A 22084-nucleotide genomic window follows, 5' to 3' on the forward strand; every position below is an offset into this window, starting at 1 on the left:
ATGTGATGTAAGAAGTGTGTGAGTCACTCCTAAGTCTATAATGACTTACAACAACCCCTCTCACCTCAACCACACAGAGCAACAGATACTGTAAATCAATTGGGAACAGTCAGTGTTTGCATCACTCCTCTCACTGTACAACTACGGTACAACTCAGCTTGCTAACATGGGGAAAAGTCAGCTGAATTCTGCACATCTTTGGCTCTGACCCCCAAAATGTTAATAAAGAGGAGTATAAATACATTCAGGGCTCAGTTGGGATTTATTTACAGGATAAAAAGCATCTCTGTATAAAAAGAGCCCAAAACATGAGCACAGTATTTAAATATATTATTCTATTCTTAAAAATACCCATAGAATATACTGTTGATATAAAGAGAATGCATAAAAACACTGTAAATCTCATGTAAATCTCTCTCATGCACCCACTCACTCTCTCACACACAAAAACACATTCACACACTAACAGGCACGTTGAAGGCTCTTCGGCTATCTTCTTGTTAGGCATCACTGTTGTGTTTTGCATTTCATGATGTGTCCACTTCCCAGCACTGAGGAGAGAGAAAGAGTTGAGATTAGTGTCAGCTTGGCATAACACGACACATTCTACAACAGACAACATCCCCAAATGGTAAAGTATTTCCAAAGTCTCTTCAGACATTAGCAAAAGTATCAGGAGCTGGCCTGGTATACCAGCTATATCATAACCTTCAATAGTATCAGGAGCTGGCCTGGTATACCAGCTATATCATAACCTTCAATAGTATCAGGAGCTGGCCTGGTATACCAGCTATATCATAACCTTCAATAGTATCAGGAGCTATATCATAACCTTCAATAGTATCAGGAGCTGGCCTGGTATACCAGCTATATCATAACCTTCAATAGTATCAGGAGCTGGCCTGGTATACCAGCTATATCATAACCTTCAATAGTATCAGGAGCTGGCCTGGTATACCAGCTATCAGCTATATCATAACCTTCAATAGTATCAGGAGCTGGCCTGGTATACCAGCTATATCATAACCTTCAATAGTATCAGGAGCTGGCCTGGTATACCAGCTATATCATAACCTTTAATAGTATCAGGAGCTGGCCTGGTATACCAGCTATATCATAACCTTCAATAGTATCAGGAGCTGGCCTGGTATACCAGCTATATCATAACCTTCAATAGTATCAGGAGCTGGCCTGGTATACCAGCAGGAGCTATATCATAACCTTCAATAGTATCAGGAGCTGGCCTGGTATACCAGCTATATCATAACCTTTAATAGTATCAGGAGCTGGCCTGGTATACCAGCTATATCATAACCTTTAATAGTATCAGGAGCTGGCCTGGTATACCAGCTATATCATAACCTTTAATAGTATCAGGAGCTGGCCTGGTATACCAGCTATATCATAACCTTTAATAGTATCAGGAGCTGGCCTGGTATACCAGCTATATCATAACCTTTAATAGTATCAGGAGCTGGCCTGGTATACCAGCTATATCATAACCTTCAATAGTATCAGGAGCTGGCCTGGTATACCAGCTATATCATAACCTTCAATAGTATCAGGAGCTGGCCTGGTATACCAGCTATATCATAACCTTCAATAGTATCAGGAGCTGGCCTGGTATACCAGCTATATCATAACCTTCAATAGTATCAGGAGCTGGCCTGGTATACCAGCTATATCATAACCTTCAATAGTATCAGGAGCTGGCCTGGTATACCAGCTATCATAACCTTCAATAGTATCAGGAGCTGGCCTGGTATACCAGCTATCATAACGTTCAATAGTATCAGGAGCTGGCCTGGTATACCAGCTATCATAACCTTCAATAGTATCAGGAGCTGGCCTGGTATACCAGCTATATCATAACCTTCAATAGTATCAGGAGCTGGCCTGGTATACCAGCTATATCATAACCTTCAATAGTATCAGGAGCTGGCCTGGTATACCAGCTATATCATAACCTTCAATAGTATCAGGAGCTGGCCTGGTATACCAGCTATATCATAACCTTCAATAGTATCAGGAGCTGGCCTGGTATACCAGATATATCATAACCTTCAATAGTATCAGGAGCTGGCCTGGTATACCAGCTATATCATAACCTTCAATAGTATCAGGAGCTGGCCTGGTAACCTTCAATAGTATCAGGAGCTGGCCTGGTATACCAGCTATATCATAACCTTCAATAGTATCAGGAGCTGGCCTGGTATACCAGCCTTCAATATCATAACCAGCTATATCATAACCTTTAATAGTATCAGGAGCTGGCCTGGTATACCAGCTATATCATAACCTTTAATAGTATCAGGAGCTGGCCTGGTATACCAGCTATCATAACGTTCAATAGTATCAGGAGCTGGCCTGGTATACCAGCTATATCATAACCTTCAATAGTATCAGGAGCTGGCCTGGTATACCAGCTATATCATAACCTTTAATAGTATCAGGAGCTGGCCTGGTATACCAGCTATATCATAACCTTCAATAGTATCAGGAGCTGGCCTGGTATACCAGCTATATCATAACCTTCAATAGTATCAGGAGCTGGCCTGGTATACCAGCTATATCATAACCTTCAATAGTATCAGGAGCTGGCCTGGTATACCAGCTATATCATAACCTTTAATAGTATCAGGAGCTGGCCTGGTATACCAGCTATATCATAACCTTTAATAGTATCAGGAGCTGGCCTGGTATACCAGCTATATCATAACCTTTAATAGTATCAGGAGCTGGCCTGGTATACCAGCTATCATAACGTTCAATAGTATCAGGAGCTGGCCTGGTATACCAGCTATATCATAACCTTCAATAGTATCAGGAGCTGGCCTGGTATACCAGCTATCATCATAACTGGCTTTAAGCTATCATAACGTAATAGTATCAGGAGCTGGCCTGGTATACCAGCTATATCATAACCTTTAATAGTATCAGGAGCTGGCCTGGTATACCAGCTATATCATAACCTTCAATAGTATCAGGAGCTGGCCTGGTATTCCAGCTATATCATAACCTTCAATAGTATCAGGAGCTGGCCTGGTATATCAGCTATATCATAACCTTTAATAGTATCAGGAGCTGGCCTGGTATACCAGCTATATCATAACCTTTAATAGTATCAGGAGCTGGCCTGTATATCATAACCTTTAATAGTATCAGAGCTGGCCTGGTATACCAGCTATCATAACCTTCAATAGTATCAGGAGCTGGCCTGGTATACCAGCTATATCATAACCTTCAATAGTATCAGGAGCTGGCCTGGTATACCAGCTATATCATAACCTTCAATAGTATCAGGAGCTGGCCTGGTATACCAGCTATATCATAACCTTCAATAGTATCAGGAGCTGGCCTGGTATACCAGCTATATCATAACCTTCAATAGTATCAGGAGCTGGCCTGGTATACCAGCTATATCATAACCTTCAATAGTATCAGGAGCTGGCCTGGTATACCAGCTATATCATAACCTTCAAGCTGGCCTGGTAGCTATCATAACCTTCAATAGTAGGAGCTGGCCTGGTATACCAGCTATATCATAACCTTCAATAGTATCAGGAGCTGGCCTGGTATACCAGCTATATCATAACCTTTAATAGTATCAGGAGCTGGCCTGGTATACCAGCTATATCATAACCTATCAGGAGCTGGCCTGGTATACCAGCTATATCATAACCTTTAATAGTATCAGGAGCTGGCCTGGTATACCAGCTATATCATAACCTTCAATAGTATCAGGAGCTGGCCTGGTATACCAGCTATCATAACCTTCAATAGTATCAGGAGCTGGCCTGGTATACCAGCTATATCATAACCTTCAATAGTATCAGGAGCTGGCCTGGTATACCAGCTATATCATAACCTTTAATAGTATCAGGAGCTGGCCTGGTATACCAGCTATATCATAACCTTCAATAGTATCAGGAGCTGGCCTGGTATACCAGCTATATCATAACCTTCAATAGTATCAGGAGCTGGCCTGGTATACCAGCTATATCATAACCTACAATAGTATCAGCTACCTTCAATAGTATCAGGAGCTGGCCTGGTATACCAGCTATATCATAACCTTTAATAGTATCAGGAGCTGGCCTGGTATACCAGCTATATCATAACCTTTAATAGTATCAGGAGCTGGCCTGGTATACCAGCTATATCATAACCTTCAATAGTATCAGGAGCTGGCCTGGTATACCAGCTATATCATAACCTTCAATAGTATCAGGAGCTGGCCTGGTATACCAGCTATATCATAACCTTCAATAGTATCAGGAGCTGGCCTGGTATACCAGCTATATCATAACCTTCAATAGTATCAGGAGCTGGCCTGGTATACCAGCTATATCATAACCTTCAATAGTATCAGGAGCTGGCCTGGTATACCAGCTATATCATAACCTTCAATAGTATCAGGAGCTGGCCTGGTATACCAGCTATATCATAACCTTCAATAGTATCAGGAGCTGGCCTGGTATACCAGCTATATCATAACCTTTAATAGTATCAGCTGGCCTGGTATACCAGCTATATCATAACCTTTAATAGTATCAGGAGCTGGCCTGGTATACCAGCTATATCATAACCTTTAATAGTATCAGGAGCTGGCCTGGTATACCAGCTATCAGGTAGCTGGCCTGGTATACCAGCTATATAACCTTCAATAGTATCAGGAGCTGGCCTGGTATACCAGCTATCATAACGTAATCAGGAGCTGGCCTGGTATACCAGCTATATCATAACCTTCAATAGTATCAGGAGCTGGCCTGGTATACCAGCTATATCATAACCTTCAATAGTATCAGGAGCTGGCCTGGTATACCAGCTATATCATAACCTTCAATAGTATCAGGAGCTGGCCTGGTATACCAGCTATATCATAACCTTTAATAGTATCAGGAGCTGGCCTGGTATACCAGCTATATCATAACCTTTAATAGTATCAGGAGCTGGCCTGGTATACCAGCTATATCATAACCTTTAATAGTATCAGGAGCTGGCCTGGTATACCAGCTATATCATAACCTTCAATAGTATCAGGAGCTGGCCTGGTATACCAGCTATCATAACGTTCAATAGTATCAGGAGCTGGCCTGGTATACCAGCTATATCATAACCTTCAATAGTATCAGGAGCTGGCCTGGTATACCAGCTATATCATAACCTTTAATAGTATCAGGAGCTGGCCTGGTATACCAGCTATATCATAACCTTTAATAGTATCAGGAGCTGGCCTGGTATACCAGCTATATCATAACCTTCAATAGTATCAGGAGCTGGCCTGGTATACCAGCTATATCATAACCTTCAATAGTATCAGGAGCTGGCCTGGTATACCAGCTATATCATAACCTTCAATAGTATCAGGAGCTGGCCTGGTATACCAGCTATATCATAACCTTCAATAGTATCAGGAGCTGGCCTGGTATACCAGATATATCATAACCTTCAATAGTATCAGGAGCTGGCCTGGTATACCAGCTATATCATAACCTTTAATAGTATCAGGAGCTGGCCTGGTATACCAGCTATATCATAACCTTCAATAGTATCAGGAGCTGGCCTGGTATACCAGCTATATCATAACCTTCAATAGTATCAGGAGCTGGCCTGGTATACCAGCTATATCATAACCTTCAATAGTATCAGGAGCTGGCCTGGTATACCAGCTATATCATAACCTTCAATAGTATCAGGAGCTGGCCTGGTATACCAGCTATATCATAACCTTCAATAGTATCAGGAGCTGGCCTGGTATACCAGCTATATCATAACCTTCAATAGTATCAGGAGCTGGCCTGGTATACCAGCTATATCATAACCTTTAATAGTATCAGGAGCTGGCCTGGTATACCAGCTATATCATAACCTTCAATAGTATCAGGAGCTGGCCTGGTATACCAGCTATATCATAACCTTCAATAGTATCAGGAGCTGGCCTGGTATACCAGCTATATCATAACCTTGGTATACAATAGTATCAGGAGCTGGCCTGGTATACCAGCTATATCATAACCTTCAATAGTATCAGGAGCTGGCCTGGTATACCAGCTATATCATAACCTTCAATAGTATCAGGAGCTGGCCTGGTATACCAGGTATCATAACCTTCAATAGTATCAGGAGCTGGCCTGGTATACAGCTATAACCTTCAATAGTATCAGGAGCTGGCCTGGTATACCAGCTATATCAATAGTATCAGGAGCTGGCCTGGTATACCAGCTATATCATAACCTTTAATAGTATCAGGAGCTGGCCTGGTATACCAGCTATATCATAACCTTTAATAGTATCAGGAGCTGGCCTGGTATACCAGCTATATCATAACCTTCAATAGTATCAGGAGCTGGCCTGGTATACCAGCTATCATAACGTTCAATAGTATCAGGAGCTGGCCTGGTATACCAGCTATATCATAACCTTCAATAGTATCAGGAGCTGGCCTGGTATACCAGCTATCATAACGTTCAATAGTATCAGGAGCTGGCCTGGTATACCAGCTATCATAACCTTCAATAGTATCAGGAGCTGGCCTGGTATACCAGCTATCATAACCTTTAATAGTATCAGGAGCTGGCCTGGTATACCAGCTATATAACGTAATAGTATCAGGAGCTGGCCTGGTATACCAGCTATATCATAACCTTCAATAGTATCAGGAGCTGGCCTGGTATACCAGCTATCATAACGTTCAATAGTATCAGGAGCTGGCCTGGTATACCAGCTATATCATAACCTTTAATAGTATCAGGAGCTGGCCTGGTATACCAGCTATATCATAACCTTTAATAGTATCAGGAGCTGGCCTGGTATACCAGCTATATCATAACCTTCAATAGTATCAGGAGCTGGCCTGGTATTCCAGCTATATCATAACCTTCAATAGTATCAGGAGCTGGCCTGGTATACCAGCTATATCATAACCTTTAATAGTATCAGGAGCTGGCCTGGTATACCAGCTATATCATAACCTTCAATAGTATCAGGAGCTGGCCTGGTATACCAGCTATATCATAACCTTCAATAGTATCAGGAGCTGGCCTGGTATACCAGCTATATCATAACCTTCAATAGTATCAGGAGCTGGCCTGGTATACCAGCTATATCATAACCTTTAATAGTATCAAGCTGGCCTGGTATACCAGCTATATCATAACCTTTAATAGTATCAGGAGCTGGCCTGGTATACCAGCTATATCATAACCTTTAATAGTATCAGGAGCTGGCCTGGTATACCAGCTATATCATAACCTTTAATAGTATCAGGAGCTGGCCTGGTATACCAGCTATCATAACGTTCAATAGTATCAGGAGCTGGCCTGGTATACCAGCTATATCATATTTAATAGTAACCTTTAATAGTATCAGGAGCTGGCCTGGTATACCAGCTATATCATAACCTTTAATAGTATCAGGAGCTGGCCTGGTATACCAGCTATATCATAACCTTTAATAGTATCAGGAGCTGGCCTGGTATACCAGCTATATCATAACCTTTAATAGTATCAGGAGCTGGCCTGGTATACCAGCTATATCATAACCTTTAATAGTATCAGGAGCTGGCCTGGTATACCAGCTATATCATAACCTTCAATAGTATCAGGAGCTGGCCTGGTATACCAGCTATATCATAACCTTCAATAGTATCAGGAGCTGGCCTGGTATACCAGCTATCATAACCTTCAATAGTATCAGGAGCTGGCCTGGTATACCAGCTATATCATAACCTTTAATAGTATCAGGAGCTGGCCTGGTATACCAGCTATCATAACGCTCAATATCAGGAGCTGGCCTGGTATAACCTTCAATAGTATCAGGAGCTGGCCTGGTATACCAGCTATATCATAACCTTCAATAGTATCAGGAGCTGGCCTGGTATACCAGCTATATCATAACCTTCAATAGTATCAGGAGCTGGCCTGGTATACCAGCTATATCATAACCTTCAATAGTATCAGGAGCTGGCCTGGTATACCAGCTATATCATAACCTTCAATAGTATCAGGAGCTGGCCTGGTATACCAGCTATATCATAACCTTTAATAGTATCATAGGAGCTGGCCTGGTATACCAGCTATATCATAACCTTTAATAGTATCAGGAGCTGGCCTGGTATACCAGCTATATCATAACCTTAAATAGTATCAGGAGCTGGCCTGGTATAACCTTCAATAGTATCAGGAGCTGGCCTGGTATACCAGCTATATCATAACCTTCAATAGTATCAGGAGCTGGCCTGGTATACCAGCTATATCATAACCTTCAATAGTATCAGGAGCTGGCCTGGTATACCAGCAGGAGCTATATCATAACCTTCAATAGTATCAGGAGCTGGCCTGGTATACCAGCTATATCATAACCTTTAATAGTATCAGGAGCTGGCCTGGTATACCAGCTATATCATAACCTTCAATAGTATCAGGAGCTGGCCTGGTATACCAGCTATATCATAACCTTCAATAGTATCAGGAGCTGGCCTGGTATACCAGCTATATCATAACCTTCAATAGTATCAGGAGCTGGCCTGGTATACCAGCTATATCATAACCTTCAATAGTATCAGGAGCTGGCCTGGTATACCAGATATATCATAACCTTTAATAGTATCAGGAGCTGGCCTGGTATACCAGCTATATCATAACCTTTAATAGTATCAGGAGCTGGCCTGGTATACCAGCTATATCATAACCTTTAATAGTATCAGGAGCTGGCCTGGTATACCAGCTATCATAACGTTCAATAGTATCAGGAGCTGGCCTGGTATACCAGCTATCATAACCTTTAATAGTATCAGGAGCTGGCCTGGTATACCAGCTATCATAACCTTCAATAGTATCAGGAGCTGGCCTGGTATACCAGCTATCATAACGTTCAATAGTATCAGGAGCTGGCCTGGTATACCAGCTATCATAACGTTCAATAGTATCAGGAGCTGGCCTGGTATACCAGCTATATCATAACCTTCAATAGTATCAGGAGCTGGCCTGGTATACCAGCTATCATAACCTTCAATAGTATCCGCCAGGGCTTACAGTGACCTAATATGCAATTTGCACTGATATTGCCCGAGAAGACATTTCCATTAAACTGGAGAGAGATAGAGAGAGTGAGGGAGGAAGGGAGAGAGAGAGACAAAGAAGGAGAAAGATGAAAAAGGAGAAAGGGGAAATGAATGGGATCAGGGTTGCTGTCCATTACAATCAGACACTGTAAGGGGTCAATGTGCTGACCAGGTGATAACAGAAAGAGCATAATAGATAATAGACCTATAATGGGAGACAGAGAGGAGAAATCACAGAAAGCTGACCCCAGGTCAGCGGTAGACAGACGGAGAGGAGACCTTGCTGTGTCTCCTGAGGGGAGAAGCAGCACTCAGATCAGTGGAAGAAGTGGTACCTGAGTACTGGAAGGCATATTAGCTATTACAACTCATGCTAAAGGGTACGTAAACTATTAGAATTAGACATGGTCAGTGATGAGAAAGGGATGTGTTTGTTCGGCTGGTGCTGAAGGAGGGTTCAATGGGGATTGACTAATGTATAACACACACACACACACACACACACACACACACACACACACACACACACACACACACACACACACACACACACACACACACACACACAGTGTCAAATCAAATCAAATTTTATTGGTCACATACACATGGTTATCAGGTGTTTAATTCGAGTGTAGCAAAATGCTTGTGCTTCTACTTCAGACAGTGCAGCAATATCTAACAATTCCCCAATAACTACCTAATATACACACATCTAAATAAAGGAATGGAATATATACATATAAATACATGGATGAGCAATGACAGAGCAGCATTGGCAAAATGCAATAGATGGTATAAAATAAAGTATATATGAGATGAGTAATGCAAGATATGCAAACATTATTAAAGTGGCATTATTAAAGTGACTCGTGATAGGTAGTTTGGAGGGCAGGTAGTTTTCCCCCAGTGATGCGTTGTGCAGACCGCACCACCCTCTGGAGAGCCTTGCGGTTGTGGGCGGTGCAGTTGCCGTACCAGGCAGTGATACAGCCCGACAGGATGCTCTCAATTGTGCATCTGTAAATGTTTGTGAGGGTTTTAGGTGACAAGCCAAATTTCTTCAGCCTCCTGAGGTTGAAGAGGCGCTATTGCGCCTTCTTCACCACACTGTCTGTGTGGGTGGACCATTTCAGTTTTTCCGTGATGTATACGTCTAGGAACTAAAAATGTACACCTTCTCCACTGCTGTCCCGTCATATTATCTCTGTACAATGGACAGCATGGAGGAGGAACAAGGAGTAAACGACATGTGAGTGGAATCGCTGCTGTTATGTCTGAATGCAGAGCGGATCTGAATCTCTCAGCTGGCCATGACTCACCTCCATTCACTCCATTGTGTGAAAACACATTTCCTTCAGTAACAGGATACAGGAAGTAGTCCTCTCTGTTCTCTGTCACACGACACCTCACATAGAGGCTCTCACCACAAGTGGCACCCTATTCCATATATAGTGCACTACTTTTGACAAAAGCCCTATGGGACCTGGTGAAAAGTAGTGCACTATAGGGAATAGGGTGACATTTTTGGACACAACCCACACCCCCAGCTCTACCTTCCATTACCTGGAGTTGCATCAGGAGTAGTGTCAAGGTTTAAAGGGTCACTTCCTGTGTGAGGGTGTCGTAGTGTCGCGCTGACTGATTAGTGTCAGGAGGGTAATCAGAGGTGGCAGAGCAAGACTCTCTTTGGTAAAGATAAGTTACTATTCTGATAAAGAGGGGAGAAGTAGCGTTTGTGAAAGCTTCAATGGGATGTGCGTGGGACTGAGTAATCATAACAAAAATAATCCTACATAGGGACATTCTGACAAGAACAACCACACTGCCTCACTTGCTGAGGCAGTTGTGTAAGAGTTTGTCACGCTGACCTGTCCCCTTCTCCTCTGTGAGACTGTCGGGCACTTCCCCCGATCATTCTGAGTTTGTCACACTCTTCCCCTTACCAGTGGCACACAGCTTTAGAGATGTGGAAACGCATTTCGGAGGTTAGCTTCCCCTTTCAAACGTGGTCTTAGCTTGTTAACCCCATCATAAAACTATCCTAAAGTTGTCTTTACTGGTACACATATCTATTAGCTAACCACATGACTTGCACCTTGACATCTTCCATTGAAAGTAGAAAACTGCTTTGCCAGCAATTACATTCAAAGGCCTATTGGAGAAAATAATATTTTCAAAAGTGAATTGAAAGCGTCAAACGCACCCTTTGATATAGTTTTCAATGTCAGTTTAACGCACGGTTCAATGGCAGACATGACCAGGCAGAGATGGAGTTATTGATTTGGAGCGGAGGTGTCACAGGGCCAAATAACTCACTGGAGAGAGGGAGACAATGAGATGGCCCTGTCGTCACACACACACACACACACACACACACACACACACACACACACACACACACACACACACACACACACACACACACACACACACACACACACACACACACACACACACACACACACACACACACACACACACACACGTACAGACTCAAACAGCGCACACACACATTTGCCTAAAGTGCACTCGCGTCTGCCAGATGGGAGTTTACAACTTGCTGCACTTAAAACTCGCACTATGTCAATGACAAAATAAGCACACACACATATGGATTGTCAACTCAAAAATGTGTGCATGGGCACATAAATTCACACATGAACCTCCCTCCTTCCTGCCCCCCCCCCCAAGACACACTCACAATCCCCCTGCACATAAACACACACACACACCGCAACACAAACACACCGTATCATACTGCTGGAGTCAGCACATTTTCACCACAGTAAATGAGGTGCTGTTTATCCATGCCCAGACATTACCAGACTATACAGCAGGCTGGCCCAGCCCTGCATCCTGCATTACAAATATGAGACGCCACACACACACGCACGCACATCCCCCATAAACATTTGCAATATTTTCCCATTTCCTCTGCAGGTAGTCAGGCAGTCAGGGTGGGCGACGGTTCATCTCTTAGGGAGCTCTGCCCTTCAGTATTAATAATCTCCCAGTCACACCTCACCTCTTTGGGGGATGAATCATGTTGTATGGGGCCTGCTGGGGTGAGGGGGAATACGGTGATGCACGACATGATGGCTGGCCTTTGTGCAGGGGAGGAGTGGGAAGAGGAAGAGGAGAGAGTGGGGGAAAGGCCATGGCCCAGAGATCTCTATTTCCATGGCACATACTGGATATGTCCTCATACACACACACAAGCAGGTACACGCAAACGCACACAAAACGACACACCCATTCACACAGTCAGCGACTGATTGGATGACTGAGCAGAAGGTGGTACGTGTCCATGCAACACTGTTGAACATTGCCGATGGTATTGCATCACCACCTGGGTCCTTTCATTTTAATCCAATCAAAGCCTTGTATACAAAACACCTGAGACACTTAAGGTCCCAGACACCAAAACGGGGAGTGATTTTGAAAATATGCAACAAGGAACCAGTTTCGTCTGTTGATCTCAATTTCACTTCACTTTCATAATTTGTTTTGGTCACAGACCGTATCCTTGCTGAGGGAGTTGTATAATGATGTTTTGAGTGGAGTTTCACCGTACATGTTTTCCCAGTAAAAATATTGAACAAGCTATGCCCTCATTTCTCCTGCTGTCCCTGTAATAAACACTTCAGCTCAATAACAACTAGCTGGACTGATCACGACCAAGGTAAATGATAATTCATACAACTAGATACGCATTGTAATATGATAAGTGCTCAGGGGAAATGGGGTGCACACCTAAGTGTCATCAAAATAGCTAGAAGTGGTGTGTTTGTGCGGGTGTTGTGAATACGGTGGTGTGCCGTTTACAGCTTCGCTTCTGTGTGTATACTGTGTGTGTACTGTGTGTGTACTGTGTGTGTGTGTGTATATAATAATCATTATGTGTGTTTGTGCGGGTGTTGTGAATACGGTGGTGTGCCGTTTACAGCTTCGCTTCTGTGTGTATACTGTGTGTGTGCGTAACATTTGTGTGTGTGTGTGTGTATATAATAATCATTATGTGTGTGTGTGCGCCCTGGGATGGTCTGACGCTGTGCGACGCTAACTGTGACATGATTGATGAAGAGGTGGCGGTGTGACAAGAACAACTGGGCTCTCTGCATCCGGCCCCGGACTACAGTACTGCCACACACACCCTCCTCCAGCTGTCTCCGTGGGACCACGCTCTCTCACTGAGTGTGTGAATCTGTGTGTGAGAGCGTGGGTGTGTGTGTGTGTGTGTGTGTGTTAATGTCCTTTTATCGTTGCAAGGGTAGCGAGGAGATGCTAGATGCATAACACTGAACAGGGACAAGCGGAGTTAAGGTGTTCAGCTCTAGTGCTTGATGCGTTTGAGTTTTTAGCTTTAGCGTTGTTCACTCAGAATGATGCTTATGAAGTTGTTCAAGGTGAGCGGAGTACGAGACCGAGAGAGAGGGAAAACAGAGAGAGAGAGAGAGAGAGAGAGAGAGAAAAAAAAAAAACAGAGAGAGAGAGGGGGAGAGAGAGGGAAAACAGAGACATGGAGGAGAGAGAGGAAAAACAGAGAGAGAGATAGTGAGAAGGATTGAAAGGAGGCGAAAGACAGCAGGGACAGAAAGACGAGTGAAAGAGAGCTAGGCAGGAGGGCAGGAACAAAAGGGCAGAGAGAGATAAAGAAAAGCTATGTGGAAAGAGAGAGAAGGAGAGCTCTGCTCAGTGCGGCCGTTTGAAGCGGCCTGTCTGACATGAAAGTGCTGGGCTCTGTGACCCGGAGGGCATCATATTACATTACAGCAGCAGGAGAGCGGGAGAGTGTAATAAAATGATAGAGAGGGGAAGAGTGACAGAGTGGAAGAGAGAGAGAGAGAGAGAGAGAGAGAGGGAGAGAGAGAGAGAGAGAGAGAGAGAGAGAGAGAGAGGAGAGAGAGAGAGAGAGAGAGAGAGAGAGAGGGGAGAGAGAGAGATAGAGAGAGAGACAGAGAGAGGAGAGGGGAAGAGAGAGATAGAGAGAGAGGGGGGGGCAAGAGAGAGAGAGAGAGAGAGAGAGGGAAGAAAGAAAGGTAGAGAGAAAAAAGAACCAAAGATACAATGAATCCCACTGCACTAAACACAGACTTCAAAGACTTCAATGGCTAGCCACAACACACATTCACATTGACATACACACACTAATACATTACAAGCGAGTCTGTGGGCACACATTACGAGGCATCCAGTGGTACCCCATAGATGAACCTATCAGTCTATCCAAACAGATCTGATTCACTATGATTTAGCTCACAGATTCACCACCATTATTTGTAGTAAATGAGTTTGGGAGGAGATATTGTGGTTGTGTTTCTATGGAGGCTCATGGCCATTGGGCCAGACTGAGGGATGGGCTCACAGTGGGCGGAGGAGGGGTGGAGGGAGGGAGAGAGTGTTACCGGGACCGTGAATCATAGTGTTGGTGTAAGCAGGTGTAGTCAAAAACACACACACACGAATACAGAGGCAAAGGCACACACACGTGATCATAGTAGATTGTAACTCATCATTTGGCACGGGGCACGGGTGAGGAGGTCATCTACCTACTGATATCTCTGTCTCTTCACAGCATCAGTTCAGTGGATGGTGTCGAACACCTCTGACTCAACACCATACAAGGGGAGTGAGACCAGGAGAGTGAGCAGATCATCGCGTTGATTTTTATGACTGACTGTCTGCACTCGTGATTTCCTGTGGGGTTGCACGCCAGTTGATGCGTATAGCCGGTGGATGCATAAGCATGCAAGTGGATTTACGAACGTGTGTGTGCAGTGCGTACCTTTGGGTATCTGTTTCTGTGTGTGATAATAGCTGCGAGTGATGTTCTGGTGGTTGGTTGTGGCGAGGCACTGTAAAGCGCCAGGGTGTAAATGACTATTTGATGCTCTCTCAAGGCACATCCATATTCATCTGTTGTCAGGGAAGTCTGATTAACAGCCTCCCCGCACACACACACACACACACACACACACACACACACACACACACACACACACACACACACACACACACACACACACACACACACACACACACACACACACACACACACACACACACACACACACACACACACACACACACACACACACACACACACACACAACTGGCTCAATCATTCATATCCATGGACAAACACTCTCTCGCACGCAGGCACACACGCGTACAGCACACACTCTGCCAGTAAATACTGAGGGCAATGAAGACGGGCAGTCACTACTGGTAGCTCAGAGCTCACTACCCTAAATTGCTACATATCCTCAACGGCTAGTTAGTAGATACAACTCAGCATTTAAATCTCTCTAATCCCCAAATCAGCAAACAAAACGGATTGGATTTCTGAAAGTGTAAACTGCGACGATGGAAGGAAGGCCCGAGAGATGCTAATGGAACGTGTGCCGATATTCGGAGCGACACAGGCACCCGTAGGAGTTGGCGATAGACAGGAAAAGGATGAGCTGCAATTTGTTTTGGAACGTGGTTTTGTTGTGTCTTTATGGAGTAGAATATATCAAACGAGGGTTCATCAATAAAGAAGAAAAGACAACACAGCTAATTCGGAATCATACTGTATGGTAGCATAATCGCTAACACTGAGGCCCACTGTACGGTAGTAGCATCATCGCTAACACTGAGGCACACTGCATGGTAGCATCATCGCTAACACTGAGGCACACTGTATGATAGCATCATCGCTAACACAGAGGCTCACTGTATGGTAGCAAAATTACTAACAATGAGGCACACTGTATAATAGTATAATCTCTAACACTGAGGCACACTGCATGGTAGCATACTCGCTAACACTGAGGCACACTCATGGTAACATAATCACTAACACTGAGCAATACTGTTTGGTAGCATCATCGCTAACACTGAGGCATACCGTATGGTAGCATAATCACTAATGGTAGAACAAGCTGAGCCAATACAGTAACTAAACCTGCACTGTAGCTTACTGAAGAGACTAAGTGACTGAAATCAAAAGGAATGACTGGACCTCACAGTCAGTTCCTCTCAGCCTAATGTAAAATCTAAAAACGCATCCCATGATGCATCTCCTCTCCCATCTCAAGGCTTATTCGTCCTTATTGCAACAGATCGGTCTGTATTGATTTGCCCATAGAAGCACCATTGATTTTCCATTTTAGAGCAAGGTATGGGTATTTGTGCTCGCAGTGGAAGGAGAGGCAGGGGAGGCAGAGGCAGGCGTTGGCACTTCGCACCCGAACAGAGGCAGAGAGTAAAGTCAAGGGAGGAGGTAAAGTCGGTTTTCTTAAAAGACAAATAAGGCCATCCATCTCAGATGTTCACCTGTGTCAGCTCATCTCTGCCAAGGCATCTATCAATAACAGCTCTCTGGACTGCTGATCAGAACTGTTGACTGTTGTTTTATTTTAGATGAACAGTAGGGCATGAAAGTTCAGCTGCAAACAGCTGCGTATAAAATTCTGTTAGAACTTCTGGAATCTTGATTTTCTCCTTTTGGGTGAAAACCTACAGGAACTTTTGCCAACTCTAAACTATGGCTGACCTTCTCTGGCTTCTGACCCAAGGTGCCTCTTCCTCTCTCCTCTGGAATGGACAGAACCAGAAGGAAAGGTCAACTCCTAAAAGGTACAGCAGTGGCTTGCAAAAGTATTCACCCCCTTGGCATTTTTCCAATTTTGTTGCCTTACAACCTGGAATTAAAATATATATTTTTTTTTGGGGGGGGGTTGTGTCATTTGATTTAAACAAATGATGCAAAACAAGAAATAAGACAAAAACAGAAAACTTGAGCGTGCATAACTATAAACTTGAGCGTGCATAACCCACCCCCACCTTTTGCAGCAAATATAGCAGCAAGTCTCTTGGGGTATGTCTCTATAAGATTGGCACATCTAGCCACTGGGATTTTTGCCCATTCTTCAAGGCAAAACTGCTCCAGCTCCTTCAAGTTGGAGGGTTCTGCTGTTGTACAGCAATCTTTAAGTTATACCACAGTTTCTCAATTGGATTGAGGTCTGGGCTTTGACTAGGCCATTCCAAGACATTTAAATGTTTCATCTTAAACCACTCGAGGGTTGCTTTAGCAGTAGGCTTAGGGTCATCGTCCTGCTGGAAGGTGAACCTCCATCCCAGTCTCAAATCTCTGGAAGACTGAAACAGGTTTCCCTTAAGAATTTCCCTGTATTTAGCACCATCCATCATTCCTTCAATTCTAACCAGTTTTCCAGTCCCTGCCGATGAAAAACATCCCCACAGCAAGATGCTGCCACCACCATGCTTCACTGCGGGGATGGTATTCTCGGGGTGATGAGAGGTGTTGGGCTTGAGCCAGACATAGCATTTTCCTTGATGGCCCAAAAAATTAATTTTAGTCTCATCTGACCAGAGTACCTTCTTTCATACATTTAGGGAGTCTCCCACATGCCTTTTGGCGAACACCAAATGTGTTTGCTTATTTTTTTCTTTAAGCAATGGCTTTTTTCAGGCCACTCTTCTGTAAAGCCCAGCTCTGTGAAGTGTATGGCTTTAAGTGGTCCTAAGGACAGATACCCCAATCTTCGCTGTGGAGCTTTGCTGCTCCTTCGGGGTTATCTTTGGTCTCTTTGTTGCCTCTATAATTAATGCCCTCCTTGCCTGGTCTGTGAGTTTTGGTGAGCGGCCCTCTCTTGGCAGGTTTGTTGTGGTGCCATATTGATTTAATTAAATTTTTCTTTCAGTTTCATGATTTTTTTATAACTCAACCTTAATCTGTACTTCTCCACAACTTTGTCCATGACCTGTTTGGAGAGCTCCTTGGTCTTCATGGTGCAGGTTGCTTGGTGGTGCCCCTTGCTTAGTGGTGCTGCAGACTCTGGGGCCTTTCAGAACATGTGTGTATATACTGAGATCATGTGACACTTAGTTAAATAAAATCCATCTGTGTGCAATCTAATTATGTGACTTCTGAAGGTAATTGATGGCACCAGATCTAATTTAGGGGCTTCATAGTAAAGTGGGTGAATACATATGCACGCACCACTTTTCAGTAAAAAAAAATAACTTTGAATATTTAGTGTTTGTCCATTACATGAAATTCAAATAAAATCTATTTAAATTACAGGTTGCAATGCAACAAAATAGGAAGAACACCAAGGGGATTAATACTATTGCAAGGCACTGTACATCATTGGAGAGGATAACAGTGGGGAAAGACAGAGGGAGGTCGTGTTAAAGGACAATAGGCTGAATTGAAACGCATGCCGACACCGTAGACTTGTGTGCAGGAGACCGTGGCATTACCTCTACACCAGCCATGCCACAATGGACATTCACTAATTCTCAACATGAAGAAAAGCAACCCCAAACTGGGAAAATCATTTGTGAGATTTAAACAAGTTATTTTTTTAAAAAAAAAAACAAATTCAAGCAGATGCCTATTGGGCTGCATTGAGTTGTGTTGGCGCACCAGCTAGCCGGAAACAGGCAAAACATCTGTTGGAGTCCTTGATAACTTTTAGTGTGAAGAGTGAACACACAAGCTGTGGGGTGTCACGATTATTTTACACTTGCTGAGTAAACTTTTTCATGCTCAGTGCCAGTGGCTTTCTGTGTTTTGATGTGTGTGTGTGTGAGAGTGTGTTGACCTTGAACTGATACAAAATCAGCTATTGTCAACAATTCAGAGGAGTGCAACAACATTTAGTCTTTTCTTTTATTTCTCTCACTTCTTTACTTCCTTTGCACACACCGATTCCCTCAGTTCCCCTTCCCATCTGTTCAAAAACACGTTTTCTCTCCTTACTGTTCCACGCCTTACATTTACATTTTAGTCATTTAGCAGACGCTCTTATACCGAGTCGACTTACAGGAGCAATTAGGTTTAAGTGCCTTGCTCAAGGGCACACAGGCAGATTTGTCACCTAGTTGGCTCAGGGATTCAAACCAGTGTCCTTCGGTTACTGGCCCAACGCTCTTTAACTGCTAGACTACCTGCCACTCCTCTTCTCTTACATTTCTCCGCTCTCTCTCTATCCATCTCTCATTCCTGGGGGCTCAGCGATTGTTCTGGTTATCGTGGGACGGGTTGTGAGAAAGGAGGCAGGTGGCAACGATTTATCAACGATTGAGGTTCGCGCAGTGCGGTGGTGTTCTGGGGGAAAGAAGGAGGAGGAAGGGAAAAGAAGGGATGACAGGGTTTTTCATTCCTGAGGCCAAGCTTGATGAAACGATTGAGGATCCACTCTGCCGCATCAAACAGACAGGTAGATACTAGATTGGGGGGTCTCCTCCCGCTGATTTGCCTGGCATCGGCTTCTCTCCCCTTACACCCCCCATCCATCCCTCATCCCTGATTCCCCGCCTCTCCAGGTTGCGGTACAAAATGCTCATCTCCCTCCCTCCCTCTCTTTTTATTCACTGTGTTTCGCCTCTGTCTATACGGATGGAAATGGATGACAGAGTAGCAGTAGAAAAAGGCAAGAGATGGATAGTTGGAAAGATGGACAACTCTCCCTCCCTCCCCATCTCTCTCTTTTTGTGTCTTTGATTGCGCAGTCCCAGTGCGTGTTGGGGGAAGAGCGGCGTGGAGGCAGGCGCCGGGTATCCTGCCAACTCTCTCTCTGTCTGCCAGAAAAGGCCCAGATGCCTGCTGCTGCCTCTGGCACACTGTGCTACTCTAGTCTATACTCACTGGGCCTCAGAGAGAGGGAGGGGTGGGAAAGAGAAGGGTAGGGGGGATGAGGAGTTAAAGGCAAGAGAAAGAAAGAGGAGATATTAGAGAAATGTAAGTGAGGACAGCAGGTAAGATAAAAAGACACAGAGATTCAGGATAAACAAAAGAAGGATGAGAGAGAGGATGAGAGAGAGAGGATGAGAGTATCCTTCAGGGTATTCCTATTCTGAGATCAAACTCCCTCATCATGTCTTCAGCTTCAACATCAAAAGGAACACTCACCTTTTGCCCTTATCAAACAAGCACAATAACATTTGTGATACTGTCAGGATTTGAACCCTGTTCTCCCACGGGAGAAGCTAATGTCTTGACCTTTGGACTTTTCCTTTTGGCCTGCTGGCTGACACTGATTTTGAAGTCGAAGGCAGGGCTACCCATCACATGACCATGCCTGACTCAAGTCCGCTACACTTGCACACACACGCATAAACACGCACACACTTTTCTTGTCTAATTAAAAGGTTTGTTGTCACTGAACAATATTTTATTTGTGCATCTGAATCCCTGGGGACATTCAAAGTCAGCCTATATACCATTATGCTGGTGTTTAATCATTAAAGGTCCAATGCAGCAGTTTATATCTCAATATAGAATCATTTTCTAGATAACAATAAAAAAATTTTTTTTTTTTTAATAGCTTCTTAGCAAAAAGCAATTTCTCAAGCAAAAATATTGTTAGAACTGTCTGGGAGTGGTCTGAGTGGGAAACTGAAAATTAGCTGTTATTGGCAGAGAGATTTGGAACTCTTTCTTATTAACTTTCTTATTGGTCTATTAACAAGTTTACCACCTGGTGATGTCACCATGGCAGGCCAACACTCCATCCCACCAAAACAGGCAAACATTTCTGCCGATCTTTTGAAACAGCTCTTACACTATAAGGGCATGATCATAATTTTCACAATTTCAGTGTTATTCCAACCTCAAAGTGTGGAAATATATATAAAACACAGGAAAATCACAATCACAGGCCTTTAAATAATCCAAAAGAATCCCTACTTTCACCAAGAAGTTTTCTTATTAATTAGTTGTCCTCCTCCCTGCCGAGTCTATTCATCTCCACAACATTTTGGAGAGCAGTGGGAAAGGGCATCAGTGTGTATATCAGCATGAACCTAATTGAAAACTTCAACTCCTATTCATTTAATTTATTTTAACCTGGCGTCCCCAGTTATTGGTCAGGATTGAGGGGTGGGTGGGGTAATGGAGGAGGATAGAAAATGATTGGTTAAGAAATCACAGCATTGGGCAGCATCCATCAGTCCTGGGAGGGAAGAGCTGTACAGGTCTGTGAGGGACTAGCTGTAACGTTACCGTGGTGATCAATGAGGATAAATACAAGAGAAAGGTGTTCTTCGCCTCGGATGGTCACATGATTAGAAAATACTCACGGTCCTTGTTCGTAAAAGTTTAAATAGATGAAAAAGCTAAACTCAGGTATGAATGCACACACACACACACACACACACACACACACACACACACACACACACACACACACACACACACACACACACACACACACACACACACACACACACACACACACACACACACACACACACACACACACACACACACACACACACACACCTCAAACCACTACAAGAGCTCTTCTCAATCTGCATTAATTCCTGTCCTCCATTTCTCCCTCGCTCCTCAGCCTCCTCATCCCCGTCTCCACTCCTGTCGTTCCTCTCCTCCCTTCAGATCCCTTCATCTCCTCCCCTGCTGATCCATCTTTCATCCCGTCCACTTTCTCTGTCAGGTTCCTATTGCTTTCCTGCCAAGTTTTCTCTCCCTCCAGCATGAGTCAGTGAGAGAGGTGCTCATTCCCTGTGCCCTGCAGGGGGCTATGAGGGGGTTGTAAGAGACAACAGGTGGGCTCACAGTCCAGAGGCTAACAGAGGAATGGGTACTCCAGCTCTACCCAGTGGTCCAGGGGATGATAGGCTCTGGGTATCTAACAGAGGAGCACTAGAGATATCCATTTTCTGTAATGGGATTCCATTGAGATAGAGACTGTGGACTTCAAGGGAGACTGGTTATGAGAAGGGAGCACAACGATTCTCTGCCTAACCACTAGAAGAAACCTGTAGAGCAGTGGAATGCAATCGTAAAAGTATCCATTTTCGATTTTCTTTAATGATCTTTTATCCAAAACTGGAGATCCTATTGAGATAAATCGAGCACAATGATCCTTTGACTAAACTCTATAAGACTACTGTGCGGGGTTAGGCAATCGTACCAAGTATTTAAAAGCCAGCACATATACTGGCACTTGCAGAGTAAGATTACCCCCCCCATTTGTA

General features: G+C 43.9%; 1 protein-coding gene across 3 annotated transcripts in view; it reads right to left on the reverse strand.

Annotated features, from left to right (window-relative positions):
* Positions 1–243: 243 nt before the first annotated feature.
* The window catches only part of LOC124016054 (endonuclease V-like), a 59262-nt gene continuing 37421 nt past the window's right edge, over positions 244–22084 (reverse strand). For all 3 annotated transcript variants that reach the window (XM_046331577.1, XM_046331576.1, XM_046331575.1), the window contains one exon: positions 244–551. In XM_046331577.1, coding sequence (XP_046187533.1) covers positions 528–551 — 24 coding nt within the window. In that variant the 3' untranslated portion in view covers positions 244–527. The remainder of the gene's footprint in view (positions 552–22084) is intronic.

Source organism: Oncorhynchus gorbuscha, linkage group LG26 (assembly GCF_021184085.1).
Source record: "Oncorhynchus gorbuscha isolate QuinsamMale2020 ecotype Even-year linkage group LG26, OgorEven_v1.0, whole genome shotgun sequence".
NCBI classification, from domain to species: domain Eukaryota; kingdom Metazoa; phylum Chordata; class Actinopteri; order Salmoniformes; family Salmonidae; genus Oncorhynchus; species Oncorhynchus gorbuscha.